A 22,410-nucleotide genomic window follows, 5' to 3' on the forward strand; every position below is an offset into this window, starting at 1 on the left:
TCAAATCTCCCTGTCTTAGGGAAGATGGACCTGGACAGAATGCTCAAAAGGATTCTCACTTCAATAGGAAGTGAGCTAGCAGATACCTCATCTAGGGAGGACTGAGGTGGATGCCCTAAGACGACCGTAAGGGCCGCAACTCTATCCTCAGGGTGTGCGGGAGCCACCCCTACTAATGGAAGGTGAAGGATATGGGCAATGAGGTCCTCTGTGACACGCAACGGGACACCTACTACCGTACCCTCGATACCTCCATCTCTCCGATGGACGGTACTGTAAAACTCTTGAACTAGGCCAGGATAGGTGGGAAGGTCCAAGGTGAGGAAGTACTCTAGGCCCTGGGCTCTAAGCCTATCGCCTATGGTGAACCCCTCCCGGGAGAGATAGTCGAAATCGACAAACCTCCCGGAGGTGACGGCCTTCCCGGCCAACGGCCTAACGAGAACCACCCTAGGCGGGGACCGATCCGGAGGTGGTTGCCTCGCGGGATCGTGCCGTGCCTTGGAGCGTCACTCGGGACCGGCCTCGGGACGGGACCTCTTCCTAACGACGGTCTTACGAGGCATCTTGACTTAAACGGGAAGAAAAATACCTAGAGGACGGTGAAGAACCGACAGAGGAAGCTCGGGACGGACCGGAAATGACCTAGGAACGGACGGAAACTCAATGTCCGGCGAAGAATCGACGGGAAAAGGGCTTGGAGACGATCGGGGATGACCTAGGAGTCGGCTCTAGGGCTTTGTGAACAGTGGCGGCTTGAGGAAAAGTGTTTGCGAAACGACAAACCTAGGGTTAAAAAGTCGGATCCCGACTGCGAGTCGATTCCCCTGAGTCGCGAGTCGACTCGACCTCGAGTCGACTCCAGAATATGCGCGAGTCGACTCTCTGTTAGCGCATGTAGACTTCGAGTCGACTCCCGACAGTGTGCGAGTCGACTCCCCCTCAGCTGCCAACTTTGCGAGTCGACTCCCGCTAATGCGCGAGTCGACTCCCCCTTAGGAGCCGGCTCTGAAACTTACTCGAGTCGTCTCTAACCTTGGCACGCACCTAAAAACCATGCCATAATCGTGCCAAATGAGGGAAAATCACCTAATTAAGGACTGATTTGATGATCACTGCATAGAAACTCTATTTTAACCTCATTCTAATCATCAAAATCAATTAATCTAGTGAAAAACTCCCACTAGGATGGATCAATCACTCCTAATCCCCTTCTAAGCACACTAAACCTCTCTTCACTTAGGGGTTTTGTAAAAATATCTGCTAATTGATTATCAGTACACACAAATTGGAGTGACACATCACCATTCAATACATGATCTCTTATGAAGTGATGTCTTATCTCAATGTGTTTAGTTCTTGAGTGTTGAATTGAATTTTTAGTTAGATTTATGGCACTTGTGTTATCACAATTAATGGAAATTTTATCTTGTTTAATGCCATAATCTTCTAATTGTTGTTTAATCCATAAGATTTGAGCACAACAACTCCCGGCTGCAACATATTCAGCTTCTGCAGTGGATAATGCAACCGAGTTTTGTTTCTTGCTAAACCATGAGATTAGGTTTTCTCCTAGAAATTGACAAGACCCGCTGGTACTTTTTCTATCAAGCTTACATCCAGCGAAGTCTGAATCTGTGTACCCTATTAAGTTTAGGCTAGATTCTTTAGAGTACCACAGCCCTATGTTCTTAGTTCCAATTAAGTATTTAAAGATTCTCTTAACTGCAGCTAGGTGTGATTCTTTAGGATTAGCCTGATATCTAGCACACATGCACACACTAAACATAATATCAGGCCTACTTGTAGTAAGATACAGTAAAGAACCTATTATACCTCTATAAAGTTTTTGATCTACAGATTTACCTGATTCATCTTGGTCTAACTTGCATGATGAGCTCATGGGGGTGCTGATTGATTTGTTTCCCTCCATATCAAACTTCTTGAGCATCTCCTTGATATATTTTGCTTGATTGATGAAGATGCCTCCTTCAGATTGTTTGATTTGAAGCCCGAGGAAATAGTTCAGCTCTCCCATCATGCTCATCTCAAACTCACTCTGCATCAAATCAGCAAATTCCTCGCAGAGGCGATTGTTAGTAGCACCGAAAATGATATCATCAACATAGATCTGTACTAATAACATATCCTTATTTTTCTTTTTCAGAAATAATGTTGTATCTACATTTCCCCTAGAGAATTCATGTTCTAATAGGAATTTACTAAGTCTCTCATACCATGCTCTAGGTGCTTGTTTTAGTCCATAAAGCGCTTTGTTCAGTTTATACACATGATTAGGGTATTGATGATTTTCAAAACCAGGAGGTTGTTCTACATACACCTCCTCATTAATAAACCCATTTAGAAAAGCACTTTTTACATCCATTTGATATAGCTTGAAGTCCTTAGAGCATGCATATGCTAATAGAAGTCTAATCGCCTCAAGTCTAGCTACGGGAGCAAAGGTTTCATCAAAATCTATGCCTTCTTCTTGATTATAACCCTTTGCTACTAGTCTAGCCTTATTCCTTATAACAATTCCATTTTCATCTAGATTATTTTTATATATCCATTTTGTACCTATTATTGGATATTCAGAAGGTCTCTCTACTAGATCCCACACTTTGTTTCTAGTAAATTGGTTTAGTTCTTCTTGCATTGCATTTATCCAATTTACATCATTCTCGGCTTCTTCTATATGTTTGGGCTCAAAGTGTGAAACAAAAGCTAGATGGTTATTCAAATTCCTAAGAGATGCTCTAATCCTAACCGGTTGAGATGGATCATCTAGAATGAGTTCCTTAGGATGCCCGTGAGCATACCTCCAAGCTTTTGTTAACCCATGACCACAATAGGCTCTTGGCTTGATGATGCTTCTTCAATCAATTTTTGATTATCATCTTGTAATCCCATCTCATCTATCTTTTCTTCAAGTATTTCAATATCATCATCAAGATTGGCTTTCTTACTAGAGGAGATGTCACTAGAGTCATCAAATACAACATGTATAGATTCTTCTATAACTAGTGTTCTTTTATTAAAGACTCTATAGGCTTTACTAGTTGTAGAATAACCTAAGAATATTCCTTCATCAGATTTAGGGTCAAATTTCCCTAGATTATCTTTCCCATTATTATGTACAAAACACCTACATCCAAAAACATGAAAATAGTTAACCTTTGGTTTTCTGTTTTTCCACAGTTCATAAGGTGTTTTCTTTATGATGGGTCTTAATAGAACTCTATTTAATATATGGCAAGAAGTATTAATGGCTTCTCCCCAAAAGTACTTAGGGAGGTTACTTTCACATAACATCGTTCTAGCCATTTCCTCTAGTGTTCTATTTTTTCTTTCCACAACTCCATTTTGTTGTGGTGTCCTAGGTGCAGAAAAATTATGGGTTATCCCCTTTTTACTACAAAATTTATCAAATAATTGATTTTCGAATTCGGTACCATGGTCACTTCTAATGGCTATGACTGAAGACTCTCTAGCATTTGTTACTTCCTTATGGAACTTTTTAAACATGAAAAATGCTTGGTCCTTATGTGCTAGAAACATGACCCATGTGTACCTAGAGTAATCATCTACTATGACTAGACCATATTTATTTCCACCTAGGCTTGTTGTTCTAGTTGGACCAAATAGGTCCATGTGTAATAATTCTAGAGGCCTAGAGGTAGAGACACATTTTATGGGTTTAAAAGAATTCCTAGATTGTTTGCCAAATTGACATGCTTCACAGATTTTGTTCTTTTCAAATTTTAACTTTGGCAAACCTATCACGGAATCTCTTTTAACTAATTTAGTTATTGTGTCCATGCTTGCATGACCTAACTTACGGTGCCATAACCAACTAGCATCATTATCTTTAGTTTCATTAACAACTAAACATTGGTTATGTTTTGCAAGGTCTTCTAGGTCTACCACATATACATTTCCACGTCTAATCCCTTTAAAAACTAAACTATTATCATTAGTATTTGTTATAATGCATAGTGATGGTTTAAACATAACATCATATCCTTTGTCACATAATTGACTAATGCTTAACAAGTTATGCTTAAGACCATCAACATATCTAACATTATCTATAAAAGTAGAAGGGGTGATTTGAACTTTACCAATACCAATGATGTGACCTTGGTTGTTGTCTCCAAACGTCACAGCACCTCCCTTCTTAGCTTCAAGGGTGAAAAATTGGTCTTTATCACCCGTCATGTGCCTTGAGCAGCCACTATCCAAATACCAGCAATTTTTGTTGACCTTGGCTGCAAGACACTCCTACACAAGCAAATCATATCATCTTAGGTACCCAAGTTTTCTTGGGTCCTTCATGGTTAGTCAAGTTGGTTCCTTTTGGAACCCATACCCTTTTAATTTTTCTTTTAGTTTTACTTTTCCTAAAATTACATACATTTGCTTTATGGCCTACTGTACCACAACAAAAGCAGGTTATTTTCTTAGTTTTTGTTTCCCCAGCTTTAACAAAGAAGTTACTAAGAAGTTTTTGCTTATTCCTTGGTTTATATCCTAAACCGGCTTTATTAAACACTGCACGTTGACTATTTAGTATCATGTTTAATTTTTCAGAACTATAGGTAAATCTTTCAACTAAGGGTTTGTATTTGTTAAGTTCTTTAGTTAGTGTCTGATTTTCGGCTTTTAGATCATTAAGTTCTTTAGTAAGATCCTTATCTAAGGTTTGTTTATATTTTTTAAGTTCTGAAAATTCCTTAGTTAGTTTTTCATTTTCTTTAGTTAAGGTGTTGGTCTTTTGAGTTAAAAGTTGGTTGCTTGTTTTAAGTTCTATATTTTCTTTGGTGATTAAATCCTTATCCTTAACTAATTTATCGTATTTATGTAGGTATGATTGATTAGTTATTTTCAGTTCTTTATTCTTAAGATTTATAGCCTTATATTCTACCATTAATTCATTAAATGCATCATAAAGTTCATCAAAAGAAAAATCAGGATGCGTGTCGGAAGTTACCTCGTTTTCGTTGGCCATGAAACAGAAATTGGCCTTCTCTTCTTGTTCATCATCTGATGAGGAGGATGATGAGTCGGAGTCCGATAGGGTAGTCATAAGTGCCTTTTTCTTCTTGTACTTACCCCCCTTCTTCAGTAAGGGGCACTCTGCTCTTATGTGACCCGGCTTCTTGCATTCGTAACAACCAATCCCCTCATTTTTCCTTTCCTTACCTTTGTCCTTCCGGTAGGAATTCGAGGGGCCTCTCCTTTGATGATAGGACTTCTTGTGGTTGATGAATTTCTTGAACTTGCGCACAAGAAGAGCCTCACCACCATCTTCCTCATCTTCTTCTTCTTCGCTACTGCTGCTGCAAGACAAGTCCTTGTTAGAAGAAGTAGATTTAAGGGCTATTACCTTTTTCTTATGGGAGGACTCTTCCTCGTTGTGTTGTTTCATGGTGAGCTCGTGCGTCATGAGGGATCCAAGAAGCTCCTCAAGTGGTAGTTTGTTCAAGTCCTTGGCTTCTTGAATTGCTGTCACTTTAGCTTCCCACGACCTCGGTAGACACCGAAGGATTTTCCTGACAAGCTCACTGTTAGTATAGTTCTTGCCAAGGCTTTTTAGGCCATTGACAATATCAGTAAACCTAGTGAACATGGATGTGATTGTTTCATTTGAATCCATTTTAAATAGTTCATATTTATGAACCAAGATGTTTATTTTGGATTCCTTGACTTGATTCGTGCCCTCATGGGTCACTTCAAGTCTGTCCCAAATTTCTTTTGCTGAATTACAAGTTGAAATCCTATTGAATTCATTACGGTCTAAGGCACAATAGAAGACATTCATTGCTTTAGAGTTTAATTGTGCCTTCCTCATGTCATGTTCATCCCAGTCCATTTCAAGTTTAGGTACCTTAACACCATCTACGTATATGGATGGGATGTATGGCCCATTTACTACAATGGACTACATCTCATAGTCTTGGGCTTGGATGAATATTCTCATCCTAGCCTTCCAGTATGAGTAGTCAGATCCATTGAAGAAAGGGGGTCTTTGGGTGGACTGACCCTCAATGTGAGAAGATCCAAATGGGGTTGTCATTTTGATCTTTTAACTCTTGAGTGGAAGAGTTTTTGGCTCTGATACCACTTGTTGCCCAGATAGACAACCCAAGAGGGGGGGGGGGGTGAATTGGGTTTTTAATATAATTTGGCTAATTATGCCAACCCCCACGGAAACTAGCCGTTACTCTGCTTTTTCTGGCCGTTCTGCACACTCTGCGCAGCCTGACAATATGACCGTTGGTGGGTTGGAGTCGACTCGCGCGATCAGGAGTCGACTCGGCTGTAGCAGGAGTCGACTCACGCTTTTCCGGAGTCGACTCGGCAACTGTTCCAAATTTGAATTAAAGTTGCCGTCTTGACTGGGAGTCGACTCGTCTTGACTTGGAGTCGACCCGCCAACTTCTGGAGTTGACCTGGCAATTTTTGGAGTCGGCTCATCCACTGAAGTCCGTGGATCCAAATTTGAATTTTGTCCACTCGAGTCGACTCGACTGTCCTGGGAGTCGACTCGAATCTCAGAGCCCGAACTCTCGATTCTCTGTCGTTTGGCTCATCCAGTCTTGGAGTCGACTCGAACCTCCTTGGAGTCGACTCGGCTCTCAGTTTCTGAAAGTTGGTCTTCTGCCTTTTGACGTGAAGCTTGTCTTGGAGTCGACTCGAGCTGTCTGTGAGTCGACTCGAATCTCAGAGGCAGTAACATGGTCTTCTGTCTGTTGATGGTCGCTCAGTCTCGGAGTCGACTCGTGTACTGCGGGAGTCGACTCGAATCTCAGAGTCCGAAAATCGTTCTCGGACTTTTTCCTTGTGTTCCTCTGAGAGTCGACTCTTACCTTCTTTGGAGTCGACCTGCCAACCATCGGAGTCAACTCGCGTTCCACTGGAGTCGACTCGAATCTCAGAACCGAAAACTGCTCTCTGACTTTTCTGCCTGTGACTGCTTGGAGTCGACTCTTACTTCCCTGGAGTCGACTCGGTGAACATTGGAGTCGACTCGCGCACTTCAGGAGTCGACTCGTCGACAGGTTCTGAGATGAAGCTTTCTGTTCTTCTTTCTGTTCTCAGTCGGAGTCGACTCGTACTAATCTGGAGTCGACTCGAGTCTCAGACTTTGGTTCAGCAGACTTCTTAACTTAACCAATATACTATGAACCAAGTCTAGAGACACTTGGACAGATTTTTCACTGAAACACTCAATTGAATTCATTAGTAATCACAAGATATACTCAAATGCTTTGAGCTCATCAAAATCAAATGGGGTTTTAATCAATCACTCCACACGAAGGGAGAATTCGGAGCGGGAGATGAAGAGCATGGAGGGGACGCTGAAGGAGGCGATGGAGCTGCTTGTGGAGGTGTTCCAGCAGTTCATGGTGCCTTTGTCGCGGAGCCCGGGCATCTGGACCTTCTGGCTTGGTGTGCTGGGGAGGATGGACACCTGCATGAAAGTCGTCGTATGGACACTTGGAACCCGACATGTTCGGTGCACAAGTCGACGGAGGCCCCATGTTCACCTGACTACTCCTCGCTTTGACCGGACATGATGCCCGCCCCAACCCACCATGATTCCAACTGTTTTGCGCGGCGCTGCTAACCGTTTTCTCAAACAATATTTCTCCCCTCTTGCTGGAATGGAAATGCAAATGGAAATGCCTCAGCGGCCACGATGGCCAGGGCAAGCGATGACGACGACGCAGATGAAGCAGCAGGCAGGGGCGAAGCCAGCGGTCGCCACCGGCGTCGGGACCCGCGGCTCAAGGAGCTGGGCATCTCGTGCATGCTCAACACGGAGGTGGGCGCCGTCCTCGCCGTGATCCGGCGCCCCCCGGATCCCATCTCCGGCTTCCTCCCCGGCGGCGCAGACGAGGGAGCCAACCCCCAGCTCCTCCAATCCCTCAAGTCCCTCCGCTCCCTCATCTTTCACCCCCAGCACAGCGAATGGCGCTCCACCGAGCCCTCCGTCTACCTCTCCCCCTTCCTGGACGTCATCCAGAGCGACGAGATCCCCGCCGCCGCCACCGGTGTCGCCCTCTCCGCCGTCCTCAAGATCCTCCGCCTCAACGTCTTCGAGGAGTGCACCCCCAGCGCCCGCGAGGCCATCCACTCCGTCGTGTTCGCCGTCACCAACTGCCGGCTGGAGCGCATTGAGCAGGCTGCCGAGGACGCCGTCCTCATGCACATCCTCCAGGTGTTGGTAGCCATCGTGCGGTCTCGCGTCTCCATCCTCCTCACCGACCACGCCGTCTGCACCATCGTCAACACCTACTTCCAGGTGGTCCAGCAGTCGGTCCACCGAGGGGACCTCCTCCAGAGGAGCGCCCGCCATGCCATGCACGAGCTCATCCAGGCCATCTTCTCCCGCCTCCCGGAGATCAAGGTTCCCGAGACCGCCGACCGCGCTTCTCAAGCCGCCGCCGCCGACGACAGCGACACCCCCATCTCCGGGTACGGGGCCTGCTGCATGGTCGACATCTTCCACTTCCTCTGCTCGCTGCTTAACGTCGGCGAGGTCGTCGATTCTGCTGAGGGGATCGGCTCCATCAGCTCCGACGAGGACGTTCAACTCTTCGTGCTCGTCCTCATCAATTCTGCAGTGGAATTGGGCGGCGAGGCGATAGGAAGCACCCCAAGCTCCTCCGAATGGTCCAGGATGATCTCTTCCACCATCTCATTTGTTGGTGGAAAAATGGACCACCCCACAAATGTAATTATAGCACCCAAATCCATCAGCAAGCTCGAGCTCATCCTAAGTGATGGAGCTCTTCCGCTCTCGAGCTCATCCTAAGTGATCGGGCTCTTCCGCTCTCGAGCTCATCCTAAGTGATCGGGCTCTTCCGCTCTCGAGCTCATCCTAAGTGATCGAGCTCATAGGCCGAGCCGAGCACAGCAGGCCGAGCACAGAAGGCCGAGCACAGAAGGCCAAGACCAGAAGGCCGAGACCAGAGAGCCGAGACCAGAGAGCCGAGACCAGAAGGCCGAGCACAGCAGGCCAAGCCCATGCCTTAGCCAAATATCCAATTTCCACCTAACCCTCTAAGGGACCTGACAACTCCACTACAACCTGCCGCTATCTCCAAGCCATCAAGGCATAAGATCTCCGCAGGTATTCGGCACGACCTGCCATTAATGCATGAGACCCCCTCAAGTCTCTGATGCATTCAGTCATTTAATGAACACGGCTCAAGGCGATCTCCGGATCACTGAACCATCAAAGCGTATGGCTCTCCCTGACCGTCGGTTCATTTGGTAATCAATGCACTTACCATCCACGGACCCCAGGCCCACCACGGCCGGCGGTTCAACCACCCCAATAGGTCCGATCGACCGTGACAACTCCCTGGTTCCGGTCTGATTCGGCCTTATTTTCCACCACGCCTTAATGGGCCAAATCGTGCCCAATTATCACAGAACAGGACAAACCTCCTGTCACCTCCCAGGTAACCAAATCCTTTTATAAAAGGAAGCCTGGGGGGAAGAGGAAGGGGACTCTCAGGATTCTGGGGACTGGACTCTGAGAAACCCCTAACAAAAACTCTCCGGACTGAACCCTCCGGGACGGGGTGGGAGGAAGCACAGACACAATTGATGACATCATCCCTTTCATCTTCTTGATCTTATCCAAATATCTTCTGTGTCTTCTCCACATACTCTCCTCCCCGCTCTCTCCACATACTTGCCCTCTCTGACTTAGGCATCGGAGGGCCGGCGCCGGGGAGCCCGGCCACCGGTTTTCCTTGCAGGACTCGCACACCCCCCGCGGCGGAGGACGCAGCAAGCCGGCGCACCGCCGTCCGCCTCCTGCAGCAGCGGAGCTCCTCCTTCCCCGGCTTCACGACGGCCCCCGGGTCCAATTTCCAGCAACAGTTGGCGCTAGAGGAAGGGCCCGAGTTCGCTGCCATGAAGCTAAGAAGCAAAGGGGCTTCCAATGCCTCTCGACGTTCTCCACCTAGCCCGGAGCGTTCCGTCCGAAACCCATCACCTCCGACCGAGTCAGTTCATCAAGTTCGGCCGGAGCAGTTTGATGCCCTGGTGCAACAAGTGCAAGCCTTGGCTACCGCTGTCCAAAGCTTGCAACCCAGGGGCATCCTAACGGCACCGCCTCCTCCGGCTCCAGTTCAACCGGAGCCCCCTACAAGCGGGTTTCCCCTTCGAGTATCATGCTCCAAGTCCCAAACGCTCAGTCCAAAATTCACCATCAAGATCTCCGGTAGATCAAGTTCCACAAGTCCAACTCGAGCACTTCGATGCGCTTGTGCAGCAAGTCCAAGCGCTAGCTATTTGCAGCCCAAAGCCTGCAACAAGTGGAGGCCCCTCCTGTGCCGCCTCCACGGAATCATGTGAAGCAGAGGAAGAAACTTTCTCCTGACTCCCGAGCCATCTCGAATCAGGCATGGCTCCCGCTGCAACGACATATGTGGGGGCAACCAGTGAGAAGTAGTAATCCAAGTCTCACGTCAACGAGTTGGGGGGAAAAAGAAATAAAAGCTGAGGTCTGGAGAAGGAAAGTTATGGAGCTTTAAAATGGGATTGTAAGCCTCTGTGACAAAGGGTACAGCCCCATTAAATCCCATTATCCTTCCAAGTCTTCTGTCTTCCGGCAGCAAGCAAGAAACCAGCATGTACTCCCTCCTTACGGGCGTAAGTCCTTGGGACGGCGCCCGCGACATTGCTCCCCTTTCAGAGCGTCGCCATCACTGAAGCCCCCGTCGAGCTCATGCAGACCGAGCTCAGAAACCCGAGCGCAAAACACCTAAAAAATCAAGCCAAAGAAGGCCGGTGCCGAACCAAGTCCTGAGGGACTTCGAAGCTCGAGAGCTATCAAAATATCTCCAAAAGGTACAGGACGCCACTTTGGCTTCAAATAAATTCAATATTTTATCTATTTTCAGGTTAGCCAACGAGCTCGGCTCGTTCTCCTACCCTGACCACGGTCAGGATGCCCTAAGACGTCAGGATGCCCCAATATATTGGGATGCCCTGCCACAACGGGATGCCCCGATTCGTCGGGATGGCCCGAGACGTCGGGGTGCGGTCTTAAGTGACCAGACGAGCTCGGCTCGTGCTCCATCGGCTTCCACCGTCGAGCTCGGCTCGTGCTCCCCGACTATGAGTTAGCGGTCCTCTCTGACCGGACGAGCTCGGCTCGTGCTCCATCGGCTATGAGTTAGCGGTCCTCTCTGACCGGACGAGCTCGGTTCGTGCTCCTACCCTGAGACGTCAGGATGCCCCAATATATTGGGATGCCCTGCTGCAACGGGATGCCCCGATTTGTCGGGATGGCCCGAGATGTTGGGCAATGAGTTAGCGGTCCTCTCTGACCGGACGAGCTCGGCTCGTGCTCCATCGGCAATGAGTTAGCGGTCCTCTCTGACCGGACGAGCTCGGCTCGTGCTCCATCGGCTATGAGTTAGCGGTCCTCTCTGACCGGACGAGCTCGGCTCGTGCTCCATCGGCTTCCACCGTCGAGCTCGGCTCGTGCTCCCCGACTATGAGTTAGCGGTCCTCTCTGACCGGACGAGCTCGGCTCGTGCTCCATCGGCTATGAGTTAGCGGTCCTCTCTGACCGGACGAGCTCGGCTCGTGCTCCTACCCTGACCACGGTCAGGATGCCCCGAGACGTCGGGATGCCCCGGCTATAGGGATGCTCGAGACATCGAGATGAGTAGCGGTCCTCTCTGACCGGACGAGCTTGGCTCGTGCTCCATCGGCTTCAGCCAACGAGTCCGGCCTGACCTATTATTGGATTTCTCTGTCGACGCCCTCCAAGAACGGAATCCGAGCAGAGAAGCGTCTTCAATCGCCTCGGCGCCAGGACGCACACGGTACAAGGTACCTATCTATTTAATATCTTTACATTACATTACCTATTATTGGATTTCTCTGTCGACGCCCTCCAAGAACGGAGTCCGAGCAGAGAAGCGTCTTCAGTCGCCTCGGCGCCAGGACGCACACGGTACAAGGTACCTATCTATTTAATATCTTTACATTATATTACCTATTATTGGATTTCTCTGTCGACGCCCTCCAAGAACGGAGTCCGAGCAGAGAAGCGTCTTCAGTCGCCTCGGCGCTAGGACGCACACGGTACAAGGTACCCATTTACTTAATGTTTCTACGTTAATGTCTCCATATTGTCTATTTTTGGATTTCTCTGCCGACGTCCCCAAAGAACGGAGTCCGAGCAGAGAAGCGTCTTCAGTCGCCTCGGCGCAAGGACGCACACGGTACAAGGTACCCATTCATTTAATGTCTTTACATTATTTTATTCTTGGACTCTTCTCTGCCGACATCCCCAAAGAACGGACTCCGAGCAGAAAAAGCGTCTTCAGTCGCCTTGGTGTAAGAACGCTCACAGCACCAGGACGATCGATGACTGAACTACTTCCTTCGCCCGAGCCAAAAAGCAGCTCGGACTCGGAAGCCGGAGGGTAGTGTTGGTGGAAAAATGGACCACCCCACAAATGTAATTATAGCACCCAAATCCATCAGCAAGCTCGAGCTCATCCTAAGTGATGGAGCTCTTCCGCTCTCGAGCTCATCCTAAGTGATCGGGCTCTTCCGCTCTCGAGCTCATCCTAAGTGATCGAGCTCATAGGCCGAGCCGAGCACAGCAGGCCGAGCACAGAAGGCCGAGCACAGAAGGCCGAGACCAGAAGGCCGAGACCAGAGAGCCGAGACCAGAGAGCCGAGACCAGAAGGCCGAGCACAGCAGGCCAAGCCCATGCCTTAGCCAAATATCCAATTTCCACCTAACCCTCTAAGGGACCTGACAACTCCACTACAACCTGCCGCTATCTCCAAGCCATCAAGGCATAAGATCTCCGCAGGTATTCGGCACGACCTGCCATTAATGCATGAGACCCCCTCAAGTCTCCGTTGCATTCAGTCATTTAATGAACACGGCTCAAGGCGATCTCCGGATCACTGAACCATCAAAGCGTATGGCTCTCCCTGACCGCCGGTTCATTTGGTAATCAATGCACTTACCATCCACGGACCCCAGGCCCACCACGGCCGGCGGTTCAACCACCCCAACAGGTCCGATCGACCGTGACAACTCCCTGGTTCCGGTCTGATTCGGCCTTATTTTCCACCACGCCATTAATGGGCCAAATCGTGCCCAATTATCACAGAACAGGACAAACCTCCTGTCACCTCCCAGGTAACCAAATCCTTTTATAAAAGGAAGCCTGGGGGGAAGAGGAAGGGGACTCTCAGGATTCTGGGGACTGGACTCTGAGAAATCCCTAACAAAAACTCCCCGGACTGAACCCTCCAGGACGGGGTGGGAGGAAGCACAGACACAATTGATGACATCATCCCTTTCATCTTCTTGATCTTATCCAAATATCCTCTGTGTCTTCTCCACATACTCTCCTCCCCGCTCTCTCCACATACTTGCCCTCTCTGACTTAGGCATCGGAGGGCCGGCGCCGGGGAGCCCGGCCACCGGTTTTCCTTGCAGGACTCGCACACCCCCCGCGGCGGAGGACGCAGCAAGCCGGCGCACCGCCGTCCGCCTCCTGCAGCAGCGGAGCTCCTCCTTCCCCGGCTTCACGACGGCCCCCGGGTCCAATTTCCAGCAACATCATCCACTACGCCGCGTGCTCGAGCCCGCTCGTTCTTTCCATGATCTGCAGCGCAGTCTTGAATCTCTATCACTTCTATCGTCGGTAATTACTAAAAATTTCCTCCCCGTCGTTCCATTTCGCTTGCTGCGATGCAAGATTAATCAAAAGAGGAGGAAAGAGCAAGTCGTCGCATCCACATTTTTTAAAATTAATTTACAGGTGCCTCAGGCTCCAACTCGAAGCATTCTTCACCTACGTGCTCTTAAGAATTGCGGCAGGAGGGAGCGGAGTGCAGCTCCAGGAAGTCGTGATCGAGGGGATCCTAGGCTTCTGCCGGCAGCCGACCTTTGCGATCGAAATGTACGTCAACTACGACTGCGATCCGATCCGGCGCAACGTGTTCGAAGAGATCGGCAAATTGCTCTGCAAGACCGCATTCCCTGCGACCAACCCCATGTCCCCGATGCAGGTCCAGGCCTTCGAGGGCCTCGTCACCGTCATCACCACCATCGCCGACAGCATCGAGGTCGAGCAAGTTCCCGACCGGGAGTCCTACAGCGCCGACGTCTCCGATTACAAGCCCTTCTGGGTCGAGAGGTGCGACAGCTACGACGACCCCGACACCTGGGTCGAGTTTGTTAGAATGAGGAAGATGAAGAAGAAGAAGGTCATGATCGCCGCCAACCACTACAACCGGGACGAGAAGAAAGGCCTGGATTTCTTGAACATCTGCCATCTGGTACCGACTCCGCCGGACCCCAAGTGCCTGGCCTACTTCTTCCGGTACACGCCGGGCTTGGACAAGAACAGGATCGGGGACTTCCTAGGCGACCCCGACGAGTTCAACCTCCGAGCGCTGAAAGAATTCACTGAGACGTTTGATTTCTCCGGCGCGATCCTCGACACCGCCCTCCGGCCCTACCTTGAGACATTCTGGCTTCCTGGAGAGTCTCAGAAGATAGAGGATCCTCGAGGCGTTCTCCGAGAGGTTTTACGAGCAGCAGTCCTCGGAGATCTTCGTGAGCAAGGACGCAGTGTTCATCCTCTGCTACTCCCTCATCATGCTCAATACCGACCAGCACAACCCCCAGGTGAAGAAGAAGATGACCGAGGAGGAGTTCATAAGGAACAACAGAGCCATCAACGGAGGGATGGACCTCCCCAGAGAGTACCTCTCCGAGCTCTTCCATTCCATCTCCACCAACGCGATCACACTCTTCGGCCCGACCGGTTTGCCCAACGAGCTCAGCTCGAACCAGTGGGCCGACCTCATCAAGAGATCGAGAGTCGTTGAGCCCTTCATCATCTGCGACTTCAGCCATAAGCTGGGCCGCGACCTGTTCCCCACCATATCAGGACCCTCGGTCGCCACGCTTGCCGCCATCTTCGAGCACACCGACGACGAGGAGATACTGCAGGAGTGCGTCGAAGGGCTGATATCCATAGCAACAATTGCAAGATACGGATTGGAAGACATCCTCGACGAGCTCCTCTCTTGCTTCTGCAAGTTCACCACTGTGCTAAACCCTTACGCCACGGCCGAGGAGACCCTGTTCGCATTCAGCAATGAGCTGAAGCCGAGAATGGCCACTGATGTGGGGTCGGAACCCCGACACCAGCCCACACACCGGCCGAGCAGGAAAAGCATCTGCGTCCCTCCCGAGGTATTGTCCGCTCTGGGATTGCCGCTTCGGGTCTGCGGGAGGTCGCCCAGGGAGGTCGCCCAGGGCCGGAGCCCAATGACAGTCCCGAGCCCTGACGGCGCGGGGGTCCGCGGAGGTTGCCCCCTACCCTCATGGTTTTGTCCTATAAAAGGCGCCTCGTGAGGAAAGGTTTTAGGCCTCCATATTATAAGGCACAGACCTTTCCGCTGATTAGCCGATGTGGGACTAAACTGGGAACCCCATCCCACAACACAGCCCCCCAGTGGGAAGGTCTGTGCGTGGCCGGGGCCCTTCCTCCAGCGCCATCTGATGTGGGGTCGGAACCCCGACACCAGCCCACACACCGGCCGAGCAGGGAAAGCATCTGCGTCCCTCCCGAGGTATTGTCCGCTCTGGGATTGCCGCTTCGGGTCTGCGGGAGGTCGCCCAGGAAGGTCGCCCAGGGCCGGAGCCCAATGACAGTCCCAATGACAGTCCCGAGCCCTGACGGCGCGGGGGTCCGCGGAGGTTGCCCCCTACCCTCACGGTTTTGTCCTATAAAAGGCGCCTCGTGAGGAAAGGTTTTAGGCCTCCTCATTATAAGGCACAGACCTTTCCGCTGATTAGCCGATGTGGGACTAAACTGGGAACCCCATCCCACAACAGCCACGGTGGCCCTCTTCACCATCGCGAACAAGTTCGGGGACTCGGTGCGGGGGGCGTGGAGGAACATCGTGGATTGCATGCTCAAGCTCAAGCGGTTGAAGCTACTGCCTCAGTCCGTGATCGAGCCCGAGAACTCTCCATCGTCGGACCCCGGATTCACCCAGCACGCAAAGTCGGAATCGGGCGTGATCTTCCCCTCATCCCACCTCGGGTTTGGCAGCCGCCGCCAGGTCTCGGGATTGATCGGGCGGCTCTCGCAGTTGCTATCGCTGGATAGCGGGGGGGATTCGATGCTCAACTGCGGGAGCGAGTTTGAGAACAACTCGAAGATAATTCAGCAGTGTCGCATCGGGAATATTTTCTGCGAGAGCTCCAGGTTGTCCGATGAATCGCTGCAGAACCTTGGCCGGGCTCTCATGTTCGCAGCAGCAGGTCGAGGCCAGAAATTCAGCACTCCGGTCGAAGAGGAAGAGACCGTCGGATTCTGTTGGGATATCCTGGTCATGATTTCGACGATCAACATTCGGAGGTTCGCAGCATTCTGGCCTCAGTTCCATGACTGCGTCACCGTCATGTCGCAGCTCCCTCTCTTCTCGCCTTGCCCGTTTGCCGAGAAGGCCATCGTTGGGCTCTTCAAGATCGCGCTCGAGCTCTTCTCATCTCCCCCGCATGTCGACAAGCTCCCCGAGGAGCTTGTCTTCAGGTCCATCAACCTGATGTGGAAGCTCGACAAGGAAATTCTCGACACATGCTGCGAGAGCATCGTCGAGGGCACGGCTCGGATCCTGAACGAACATGCGAAGAACGTCCAGACTATGATCGGGTGGAAGACGCTCCTCCACCTACTCTCCGTCACAGGCCGGCACCCCGAGACATTTGATCAGGGGGTGGAGGCTCTCATGAAACTGATGTGCGAGGGAACCCATGTCACAAGGTTCAATTATCCCTACTGCATCGAGGCCGCATTTGGATACGCGGCGCTAAAGATCAGCCCGCTGGAGAAGAGCTCCAAGATTCTAGACTTGATGGGAGACTCTGTGAATTGGCTGATCCAGTGGCATAAATCGGGTTACTCCGACCCGGGGAGCACGAATAGCATCTCGTCCATGGAAGACGGCCAGAAGATGGGTGCTGGCGCTGGCAACCTCGAGGCCAATCTGTTTGTCAAACAGGCCGAGGCGTTGCGCAAGACTAGCTTGGTCCGACGGGAGGAGATTCGAAACCAGGCAGTAGCGGAGCTAAGGAAGTGCTTCGCAGCCGCCGAGGAATTGGACTTCACGCCAGCGAACTGCCTTGCTTGCTTCAATCTTGTGATCTTTGCTATGGTGGATGACCTGCACGAGAAGATGCTGGAGTACTCGCGAAGGGAGAATTCGGAGCGGGAGATGAAGAGCATGGAGGGGACGCTGATGGAGGCGATGGAGCTGCTTGTGGAGGTATTCCAGCGGTTCATGGTGCCTTTATCGCAGAGCCCGGGCTTCCGGACCTTCTGGCTTGGTGTGCTGAGGAGGATGGACACCTGCATGAAAGTCGTCATATGGACACTTGGAACCCGACATGTTCGGTGCACAAGTCGAGGGAGGCCCCATGTTCACCCGACTACTCCTTCTCGCTTTGACCGGACATGATGCCCGCCCCTACCCACCATTATTCCAACCGTTTTGCGTGGCGCCACTAACCGTTTTCTCAAACAATATTTCTCCCCTCTCCCCGGAATGGAAATGCAAATGGAAATGCTTCAGCGGCCACGATGGCCAGGGGCAAGAGATGGCGACGACGCCTATGAAGCAGCGGGAGGGGGTGAAGCCGGCAGCCGCCACCGGCGTCGGGACCCGCGGCTCAAGGAGCTGGGCATCTCGTGCATGCTCAACACGGAGGTGGGCGCCGTCCTCGCTGTGATCCGGCGCCCCCCGGATCCCATCTCCGGCTTCCTCCCCGGCGGCGCAGACGAGGGAGCCAACCCCCAGCTCCTCCAATCCCTCAAGTCCCTCCGCTCCCTCATCTTCCACCCTCAACACAGCGAATGGCGCTCCACCGAGCCCTCCATCTACCTCTCCCCCTTCTTGGACGTCATCCAGAGCGACGAGATCCCCGCCGCCGCCACCGGCGTCGCCCTCTCCGCCGTCCTCAAGATCCTCCGCCTCAACGTCTTCGAGGAGCGCACCCCCGGCGCCCGCGAGGCCATCCACTCCGTCGTGTTCGCCGTCACCAACTGCCGGCTGGAGCGCACGGAGCAGGCCGCCGAGGACGCCGTCCTCATGCGCATCCTCCAGGTGCTGGTAGCCATCGTGCGGTCTCGCGTCTCCGTCCTCCTCACCGACCACGCCGTCTGCACCATCGTCAACACCTGCTTCCAGGTGGTCCAGCAGTCGGTCCACCGAGGGGACCTCCTCCAGAGGAGCGCCCGCCATGCCATGCACGAGCTCATCCAGGCCATCTTCTCCCGCCTCCCGGAGATCAAGGTGCCCGAGACCGCCGACCGCGCTTCTCAAGCCGCCGCCGCCGCCGACAGCGACACCCCCATCTCCGGGTACGGGGCGCGCTGCATGGTCGACATCTTCCACTTCCTCTGCTCGCTGCTTAACGTCGGCGAGGTCGTCGATTCTGCTGAGGGGATCGGCTCCATCAGCTCCGACGAGGACGTTCAGCTCTTCGCGCTCGTCCTCATCAATTCCGCGGTGGAATTGGGCGGCGAGGCGATCGGGAAGCACCCCAAGCTCCTCCGAATGGTCCAGGATGATCTCTTCCACCATCTCATCCACTACGCCGCGTGCTCGAGCCCGCTCGTTCTTTCCATGATCTGCAGCGCAGTCTTGAATCTCTATCACTTCTGCCGTCGGTAATTACTAAAAATTTCCTCCCCGTCGTTCCATTTCGCTTGCTGCGATGCAAGATTAATCAAAAGAGGAGGAAAGAGAAAGTCGTCGCATCCACATTTTTTTAAATTACTTTACAGGTGCCTCAGGCTCCAACTCGAAGCATTCTTCACCTACGTGCTCTTAAGAATTGCGGCAGGAGGGAGCGGAGTGCAGCTCCAGGAAGTCGCGATCGAGGGGATCCTGGGCTTCTGCCGGCAGCCGACCTTTGCGATCGAAATGTACGTCAACTACGACTGCGACCCGATCCGGCGCAACGTGTTCGAAGAGATCGGCAAATTGCTCTGCAAGACCGCATTCCCTGCGACCAACCCCATGTCCCCGATGCAGGTCCAGGCCTTCGAGGGCCTCGTCACCGTCATCACCACCATCGCCGACAGCATCGAGGTCGAGCAAGTTCCCGACCGGGAGTCCTACAGCGCCGACGTCTCCGATTACAAGCCCTTCTGGGTCGAGAGGTGCGACAGCTACGACGACCCCGACACCTGGGTCGAGTTTGTTAGAATGAGGAAGATGAAGAAGAAGAAGGTCATGATCGCCGCCAACCACTACAACCGGGACGAGAAGAAAGGTCTGGATTTCTTGAACATCTGCCATTTGGTACCGACTCCGCCGGACCCCAAGTGCCTGGCCTACTTCTTCCGGTATACGCCGGGCTTGGACAAGAACAGGATCGGGGACTTCCTAGGCGACCCCGACGAGTTCAACCTCCGAGCGCTGAAAGAATTCACTGAGACGTTTGATTTCTCCGGCGCGATCCTCGACACCGCCCTCCGGACCTACCTTGAGACATTCCGGCTTCCTGGAGAGTCTCAGAAGATACAGAGGATCCTCGAGGCGTTCTCCGAGAGGTTTTACGAGCAGCAGTCCTCGGAGATCTTCGTGAGCAAGGACGCAGTGTTCATCCTCTGCTACTCCCTCATCATGCTCAATACCGACCAGCACAACCCCCAGGTGAAGAAGAAGATGACCGAGGAGGAGTTCATAAGGAACAACAGAGCCATCAACGGAGGGATGGACCTCCCCAGAGAGTACCTCTCCGAGCTCTTCCATTCCATCTCCACCAACGCGATCACACTCTTCGGCCCGACCGGTTTGCCCACCGAGCTCAGCTCGAACCAGTGGGCCGACCTCATCAAGAGATCGAGAGTCGTGGAGCCCTTCATCATCTGCGACTTCAGCCATAAGCTGGGCCGCGACCTGTTCGCCGCCATATCAGGACCCTCGGTCGCCACGCTTGCCGCCATCTTCGAGCACACCGACGACGAGGAGATACTGCAGGAGTGCGTCGAAGGGCTGATATCCATCGCAACAATTGCAAGATACGGATTGGAAGACATCCTCGACGAGCTCCTCTCTTGCTTCTGCAAGTTCACCACTCTGCTAAACCCTTACGCCACGGCCGAGGAGACCCTGTTCGCATTCAGCAATGAGCTGAAGCCGAGAATGGCCACGGTGGCCCTCTTCACCATCGCGAACAAGTTCGGGGACTCGGTGCGGGGGGCGTGGAGGAACATCGTGGATTGCATGCTCAAGCTCAAGCGGTTGAAGCTACTGCCTCAGTCCGTGATCGAGCCCGAGAACTCTCCATCGTCGGACCTCGGATTCACCCAGCACGCAAAGTCGGAATCCGGCGTGATCTTCCCCTCATCCCACCTCGGGTTTGGCAGCCGCCGCCAGGTCTCGGGATTGATCGGGCGGCTCTCGCAGTTGCTATCGCTGGATAGCGGGGGGGATTCGATGCTCAACTGCGGGAGCGAGTTTGAGAACAACTCGAAGATAATTCAGCAGTGTCGCATCGGGAATATTTTCAGCGAGAGCTCCAGGTTGCCCGATGAATCGCTGCAGAACCTTGGCCGGGCTCTCATGTTCGCAGCAGCAGGGCGAGGCCAGAAATTCAGCACTCCGGTCGAAGAGGAAGAGACCGTCGGATTCTGTTGGGATCTCCTGGTCATGATTTCGACGATCAACATTCAGAGGTTCGCAGCATTCTGGCCTCAGTTCCATGACTGCGTCACCGTCATGTCGCAGCTCCCTCTCTTCTCGCCTTGCCCGTTTGCCGAGAAGGCCATCGTTGGGCTCTTCAAGATCGCGCTCGAGCTCTTCTCATCTCCCCCGCATGTCGACAAGCTCCCCGAGGAGCTCGTTTTCAGGTCCATCAACCTGATGTGGAAGCTCGACAAGGAAATTCTCGACACATGCTGCGAGAGCATCGTCGAGGGCACGGCTCGGATCCTGAACGAACATGCGAAGAACGTCCAGACTATGATCGGGTGGAAGACGCTCCTCCACCTACTCTCCGTCACAGGCCGGCACCCCGAGACATTTGATCAGGGGGTGGAGGCTCTCATGAAACTGATGTGCGAGGGAACCCATGTCACAAGGTTCAATTATCCCTACTGCATCGAGGCCGCATTTGGATACGCGGCGCTAAAGATCAGCCCGCTGGAGAAGAGCTCCAAGATTCTAGACTTAATGGGAGACTCTGTGAATTGGCTGATCCAGTGGCATAAATCGGGTTACTCCGACCCGGGGAGCACGAATAGCAGCTCGTTCATGGAAGACGGCCAGAAGACGGGTGCTGGCGCTGGCAACCTCGGGGCCAATCTGTTCGTCAAACTGGCCGAGGCGTTGCGCAAGACTAGCTTGGTCCGACGGGAGGAGATTCGAAACCAGGCAGTAGCGGAGCTAAGGAAGTGCTTCGCAGCCGCCGAGGAATTGGACTTCACGCCAGCGAACTGCCTTGCTTGCTTCAATCTTGTGATCTTTGCTATGGTGGATGACCTGCACGAGAAGATGCTGGAGTACTCGCGAAGGGAGAATTCGGAGCGGGAGATGAAGAGCATGGAGGGGACGCTGAAGGAGGCGATGGAGCTGCTTGTGGAGGTGTTCCAGCGGTTCATGGTGCCTTTGTCGCAGAGCCCGGGCTTCCGGACCTTCTGGCTTGGGGTGCTGAGGAGGATGGACACCTGCATGAAGGCCGACGCTGGGGGCATGGGCGACGGGGCGCTGCAGGAGCTCGTGCCTACGCTGCTGAAGAAGATGATAACCGAGATGAAGCACAAAGAGATTTTGGTGCAGAGAGACGGGGATGAGCTTTGGGAGATAACAAACATTCAGATACAATGGATTGCTCCTTCGGTGAAGGAGGAGCTGTTCCCTGAGGAGTTTTGAATCGTCCTGGACTTGGGGAGGGGAAGGCGAGGGAAGAGGGCATCATTGTAGTTCATTGGAAGTATAGGGGCAGATGGTAAGGAGAGTAATAGGCCTTTGCGTATAAGATGTTTTGACTTTTTCCTGGTCTTCACTTTTTTGTTGCTGTTGTTGTAATTCTACTTAAAAAAAAGGTTTTTCCTCCTCTCTTGATTATAGAGGGGCGCAATAGAAAGGGTAGTTCTATATACACCCCCCCTATTGCTCAGGACACCCCCCAAAAACCAAAAAAAAAAAACCCAAACTAACCTTTAGTGTAATTACCATATTGCCCTTGAAATTTTCTCATACACCCCCCCTTCCTCCTCCTCCGTTTCGTTTTGAAAAGAAAAAAAAAAAAAACACCCCTCAAACCCCCCTTAAACCCCTCCTCCCCCGTTCCCCCTTCTCCCTCTCGTCGCC

At 52.1% G+C, this 22,410-nt stretch overlaps 2 protein-coding genes across 2 annotated transcripts; both read left to right on the forward strand.

Moving 5' to 3' along the window:
* The first annotated feature begins 7,450 nt into the window (after positions 1-7,450).
* LOC103695708 (ARF guanine-nucleotide exchange factor GNL2) lies at positions 7,451-17,547 on the forward strand. The gene is given in 6 exon segments (XM_089928705.1): positions 7,451-8,657; positions 8,660-8,713; positions 13,634-13,712; positions 13,830-14,570; positions 14,572-15,195; positions 15,918-17,547. Coding segments are annotated over 6 exon segments (4,080 nt in total). The 5' UTR covers positions 7,451-7,705.
* An 87-nt stretch (positions 17,548-17,634) lies between these two features.
* Positions 17,635-22,034, forward strand: GNL2 (GNOM-like 2). The gene is made up of 2 exons (XM_039122988.3): positions 17,635-18,758; positions 18,876-22,034. Exons 1-2 carry the CDS (start codon positions 17,635-17,637, stop codon positions 21,967-21,969), a joined length of 4,218 nt encoding a protein of 1,405 aa, XP_038978916.3. The 3' UTR covers positions 21,970-22,034.
* Positions 22,035-22,410: the final 376 nt, after the last annotated feature.

This window comes from Phoenix dactylifera, chromosome 1 (genome assembly GCF_051530095.1).
Source record: "Phoenix dactylifera cultivar Ajwa chromosome 1, Ajwa_hap1_PhDact_Kaust_v1.1, whole genome shotgun sequence".
NCBI lineage: Eukaryota > Viridiplantae > Streptophyta > Magnoliopsida > Arecales > Arecaceae > Phoenix > Phoenix dactylifera.

Excerpts from the sequence above, each read along its gene's own strand:
- GNL2 (XM_039122988.3), top strand. The coding sequence starts at position 17,635 with ATGGAAATGCAAATGGAAATGCTTCAGCGGCCACGATGGCCAGGGGCA. Across the intron at positions 18,759-18,875 it reads CTCTATCACTTCTGCCGTCG|GTGCCTCAGGCTCCAACTCG; the intron begins GTAATTACTAAA and ends ATTACTTTACAG.